Source organism: Gossypium hirsutum, chromosome D01, assembly GCF_007990345.1.
Source record: "Gossypium hirsutum isolate 1008001.06 chromosome D01, Gossypium_hirsutum_v2.1, whole genome shotgun sequence".
Taxonomy (NCBI): Eukaryota; Viridiplantae; Streptophyta; class Magnoliopsida; order Malvales; family Malvaceae; genus Gossypium; species Gossypium hirsutum.
In genome coordinates this window covers 46,714,712-46,720,988 of record NC_053437.1, presented here as the reverse complement: position 1 = coordinate 46,720,988, position 6,277 = coordinate 46,714,712, and the positions used below count along the sequence as shown (strand labels likewise).

The window sequence follows — 6,277 nt, the reverse complement described above, 5'->3', positions numbered from 1 at the left end:
ATGAAAGAGGTGGAGAACTTGTTCGTTGAGAGTTCGTGATGAAGAACTTGTTTGTTGAAGAATTCGTGTCAATGTGGAGATTGTTAGAATTGAGTGACCCGAATCCTTGTTAAAATAAAACACAGTGGTAAAATAAAATAAAAATAAAATCCATATAGAACTATACTTCTTTTATTTTATTTTAGAATAAGTTTTTTCAACCTTATTACACTTCAACTATTTGATATTGATTAGAATAAGGTGTTTCAACCTTACTACACTCCTATTAGAATATGGTTTTTCAAGCCTATAAATAGACATAATGAATTATCTTCTCCTCTGCGCGTGATATTTTTCCCGAAAGGGTTTCTACGTAAAAATCGTGTGTTCTTTATTTTTCTTTCTCTTTTTCTTTGCGATACATTGTCATTATCGACGTTCTAATTTTTCACATAATCTTTACATAACATATTCATTTTCGTTTGTGGGTGTAGATAGTGATACTAAATCTGCAAAGATGATTGTGAGTTTGGTTGATCCGATTAACCACTCGGTCAGTTATGGATTGATAGAAGGTGACCTGAAGAATGAGTTCAGCAGTTTCACAGCCAAATTTAAGGCAACTCCATTAGGGGAGGGATGAGGGTTAAGTGTAGTATACGTAAAGCTGAATGAGGATGTTGCACCTTCACAGTCACTGTTTGATGAGGGAATCCAACTGATCAAACTGATCGGTGCATACCTGGCTCAAGCTTAGAATGTTGTTTAAACTAGCGTCTACAAAATAACAAGCTGCTGCTTGTCACAGCTGCTTTATGCATTTATCTAATCCTGTGTTTGCTTGGTTATATGCTTGCTTCAACCTTCTATATTTTACGTTGCCTAATGCATCTAATGCTTGTATTTGTGGGAAAATTAAATAAAGTTTGGCATCAATTCTTGTGGGCAATTTGCTCAAGAAATAATAATAATAATAATAAAGTTTTACATGATTCAGACACTTCCCTATGTTCTCAGTTTAAATAGTTCTGCTGCTACAATTCGCGTGAGAATGCGGGAGTAAATTAAAAGAAATTGTTAATAATAAAAATAATAATTTCGGTGATTTTTAGATTTTTTCAATTGAAAAAAAAACTTTAATTGAGATATTTATATTTTTTTTTTTGCATAATTATCTTCTTTCTTCAATTTAGTATATTATATTACTTTTATTTGTATTTCAAATTTATTATAAAAATATTAAAAATTAAAGCAAACAATTTTAATAAACTCAAAAAATATTTATTTTCTTACATGGCAACATACCATTTTCATGTCTTTTACCGTTCTTAACAAATATATATCAATTTGAGTTCTTTTATATATTAAATGATAAAAATTAAAATGAATATCATAAAAAAATTCAAATTATCAGTTTGGGTTTTAAATTTAATGGGTATTTGGATTTAATATTTAAATTTGGGTTTATGTAAGTAAATGGATTATGGCATTAATCTATTTAACCGGTTTCGATTTAAAATGTCAAAATCAAAAACTGATTGAATAAACCAATTAAGCCGAACATAAAAATCAATTAAATTAAAAAACCGAATAAACCAAAAAAATTGGAATTTTTATTCGATTCACTTCGATTTTTTCGATTTAGAATTTATTTTTACACACTCCTATTTGTGTTAAACCTTGTCTCGATAGTCTCACAAATAAAATAGTATTAGACCCGAGACAATATTGAATTCTAAAAAAGTTAAAATTAGGATTAATTATCTTAAATTATGGGTAAACTTGATCAATAAATTTTAAATGATACTAATTCAAATTTGATTCATAATTTGAGAAATTAATTAAAACATTTGAACTTTAGAATCCATTTAGAATTTGACCCATAATTTTGAAACCCCTGGAATAGTTAACTCTTGGGTTTAGATGAAAAGTTTTAAATATTAAAATTTAAAAAAAATTAATCAATTTAAAATACTAGAAATTGTAATTTAATCATTAGGATAAATATATCTTAAAATAATTTTTTTCAGTACAGAAGCTCGATAAAATAATTATAATAATAAAATTATTATTTAAATTATATTTATACAAAAATTTCATTAAAATTAAATTTTAAATAAAATGATAGGCTTGAGACATTGTATTTTTTGTATCATTTAAATATTTATATAAAAATAATAAACATTATATTAATATGCAATCTTTTATTAAAAAGTGCAAGTGCTTTTATGATTCCATTAGTTTTTAAATATGACGATATAGGTTTTCATTGAAATCATTTTATTTAGTAAATAAATTCATTTAATGCATGAATCTCTTTAAATGAAATTAATTTTTTATTTAATTATCAAAATAACCCTAATAATTTTTTTGAAACAAAAACATCCATAATATTGAATACTCATGAAAATAAACAACGCGGTGTGAAATAATTTTCAGAGTTTCACCACTAAATAGGAGGAAGAAGTGAGCAATCTCCTCATATCATAAGTTAATAGTAATTTTTTTCTTCTAATTTCCAAAATGAGGAAACAGCAATAGTATAGTATACTGTCTTCACTATACATTGAAATACAACCTCTGTATATGTCACACAATACACAGACAGGGTACAATTTCCTTGGATGTTCCCATATGCTATATATACAATTTATGTAATTGAATCATTGCTTAGCCCATTTTCCCAAGTCTGGCATACTTGTCGACCTGAGAAAAGTCAAGGGTTTTGCCCATTCCACTTACCATGAGAAACCTGGAAATTCTCAAGGTCATCAACAATATTAATCACAGAGAAAGCAAAATTCAACACAGTAGATAATTTGGTTAATTAATTTGCCTTACTTGTCTCTGAAAACTTTTGTCATTAGTTGACAGCCTCCCGGAACTGATGATTGCATGTTTATTGCAATATTTGGGTTGTGGATACTCTGCCTTATGTGTACCCAACCAATCTCTTCATTTTTTTCATTTGAAACTTTAGCCCTATAGACATCAAAACACAACTTCGGTTGAAACAATTGTTTGTAAATGCTAAGAATCTGATAGAGATGTTTTGTAGTACCTGTACATGTGAGCATCAATGGCAGCTGGACTGTCGTTCGAGTCGACAAGACAACCTTCGCTTACCCAGCAATCTCCACAAGCGTCTAATGCCCATCCTTTAAGCTGACCTTCCTGCAAGCAATTAAATATTAGCAGATGAAGTTCAGTTTTGTTCATTTATTTATTAATTTCTTCTCATTTTACGAGATGTATGATACCTCAATGTAGGACCGAAATGCTTCAATCACCTCTCTACCTCTTGCCTTTGCATATTTAGGCTCGGAGATGATATTCATCCTAAGCTCTATGGACTCCAATGGCTCTTCAAGATCTTTTATTAGACTACCTATTCCTTCATCTGATCCCTCAAGCCTCATGCGTACCATTTCAATGATGATTTTCACTACCATGTAAGCCCCTAAAGGAATTGAAAATCAAAACCTTAGATTAATTCAACCCTGGAAAAGAATTAAAAAAGATCATTAAGAAACAAGAGGTGTGTTTCCGACCATCGTCCAGGAAATAGTTCTCTTTGAGTGCACCATGTCCTGAAGTTTCCATCATGAGATGTGTTTCAACGCCATCCTGGTTCAAGTGAACCCCCTTATCGATAACATTCCGGTAACCGACACGATACAAGCAATGATGGCCGCCTCTATCAGTGATAAACCTTGTAAGTTCCATACTTGTACGAGCATCAGTAACAATGGTGGTACCGGGATGTTCTTTCAAAACAACGGCGGACATGAGGGCTATAAGCTTGTCACCATTGATGGGATTTCCATTGTTGTCGACCACACCGCTGCGGTCTACGTCAGTGTCGAAAACAATGCCGAGATCAGCTGTGTTTTCTAGCACAGCGGCTCGGGTTAATGCCATTGCAGTTTTGTCTTCGGGATTGGGGATGTGATTGGGGAACATCCCATCAGGGTTGAGATGTAGAGAACCAAATGTATCTGCGCCAAGCTGGTCTAACACATCCCATGTGAAGAAACCTCCTGATCCATTTCCAGCGTTTACAATTATCTGCAATCAGGTGTAATGTCAAGGCAATTAATTAGCTTGTAACGATGCATAAATATATTGCCACTGTGTTACGTGGGCTAGGATCTTCAGGAAACTAAGCCCTTAGCCTGATCTCCACAGATATGGCCCTCTTACTAGAAGAATTCTTGACCACACGAAAACTTGGCCTGTTTTTGGATAGACAATGACTTATTTGACCTTCTATTTTACAAAAAAATCATTTTAGTCCTTCATTTAATTTTTTGTCTCATTAAACTTATATTATTTATCAAATCACCCAAAATAGATCAAAAGTTAATATATGGCATCCACATCAGCAATTGATTATTTTTTAAAAATTAAAAAATATTTTATTATAATTTTTATACTTTTTTTAATAATTTTAATAGTATTTAATTTTTTAAAATAATTTTTTTGAATTTTAAAATTTTAAATCACGTTAGCAAAGTGAACACACGTTAAATTTTCCATATATTTTGAAGTAATTTGACAAACAATACAAATTTAAGAGTTAAAAAGAGATAAAAAGAATTAAATAAATAACTAAAATAACTTATTTTGTAAAATTAGAGGGTAAAATAAATCATTTTCCCTTTTCGATAAGCCAACAGCCTAACAAGCACCATATGCTTTATATTTGAAGTTTCCTACTATTTCTAATTGGATGCAAAAAGAAAGAGTGAGAACCGAATAGCGTTCCAAGGTAAAATGCAATATTTAACGTAGAAAAGTACGTGTAAACAAATAGCAAGCACACCAAAAGATAGAGATAAAACCTGGAATCCTTTGAGTGGAGTGTCATAATGAATAGGATGGTTCACTCTCTCCTTGATAATGTCCCGTAGGTGCTTTGCGTAAGCCCTCATGAAGTCAACCTTTTTCGGAGGAGAGTTAAGCATGGTCGACACTTTTGTGAGCCTGTTGGCGTACTTATGAGCAGCTTTGTCACATATCTCTTCCACTTCCGGCGAAGTTAAACCTCCTTTCTTTGTAAAAAATTTCAGACCATTGCGAGTGTAGGGTAAGTGAGAAGCCGTCATCTGCAACACAAATTACATACAAATTTACCATAGTTGTTTTAACATTTTTTTTCAGCACAGATTTTAGTGAAGACTGCTTTTTTTACTCTACCATGATTGAAGCATCGTAAGCAAATGGTGGCAGCAATGTGCTCATAAAACAAGCTGGTGTAGTAGCAAGGCCCAAGTCAAATGTCAAGCAACCAGCTCGAGCAAGGCCTGCAAATACTGCTACACTCAGAGATGCTCCTGATATTCGAGGGTCTTTGCCAAGTGATACTGTAACATCTTCCACTGGACGTCCTCGTTCCTTTTGCAAGGCCTTGATAATCCACTCTCCGAAGCTCTCGGCTATGGCTTCCACGGCTGGTGGGGTAAGGTCCACGGTTCGACCCTTTTCACCTTCCAATGCAACCCCTCGAACATCGGACCCATTTTGAAGTCTCCTAATCTTGTCCATCTCTTCATCAACAACCACTTCATTATATTTCACTGCACCGCTAGAAGATTTAACGCATATAACTACACTTGACCTTGACGAAAATGAAAATCTCAACGCTTTTTTTAGTGCAGTTTTTGCTGGTGATGAAGAGAAACTGGCTTTTCGACCATGTCCTCGTAAGGGTATCAAGGATGTGGAAGTGGAAGCCATGGATTTTTGTTCCTGGGTTTGTTCGAAGAAAGATGTGGAAGGATGGTGTTTAGGACGATGAAGTTTGGGAAGATAAGATGAACCCCCTTAAACCAATGAACTATAACCCTACAATACAATGCAGTTTCTATCCAGGAAAAAGAAAAATATCTATGAACAAACTTCCAAATAGCTTGATATTTTTCTTGTTTTCTTTTATTGAAAGCATTACTATACTTTTTCTTCTCCTTGTGCATGTTGCAATTCATATTTTTTTCTGGATTAAAAGAAAACTACAGCATATTCTTTTCTGGTTGCTACCGGTATTTAATATTGCATAATTTTTATAAAAAAAATGTCTGCCAAACAATTTATGAGCGAAACATTAAAAATCATTATGACCTGCTCAATAATTAAAAAGAATTACACAAACTGCTATAAATCATTTATTTACTATTTTTATTTTTAAATTTAATTTAAAGATACCAAAATTGTTGGAACTCTATATTTTTAATTTTTTTATACAATTTTAATAATTTATTTAGTTAAAATTAAATTAATTTATGAACCGATTAAATAA

General features: G+C 32.1%; 1 protein-coding gene across 1 annotated transcript; it reads right to left on the bottom strand.

Moving 5' to 3' along the window:
- Window positions 1-2,470: 2,470 nt before the first annotated feature.
- On the bottom strand, window positions 2,471-5,932 carry LOC107916887 (phosphomannomutase/phosphoglucomutase). The gene is made up of 7 exons (XM_041086551.1): window positions 5,179-5,932; window positions 4,824-5,087; window positions 3,531-4,047; window positions 3,240-3,439; window positions 3,041-3,153; window positions 2,821-2,961; window positions 2,471-2,731 (listed from the first exon to the last, which is right to left on the bottom strand). Exons 1-7 carry the CDS (start codon window positions 5,716-5,718, stop codon window positions 2,650-2,652), a joined length of 1,857 nt encoding a protein of 618 aa, XP_040942485.1. The 5' UTR covers window positions 5,719-5,932; the 3' UTR covers window positions 2,471-2,649.
- Between the last annotated feature and the right edge of the window lie 345 nt (window positions 5,933-6,277).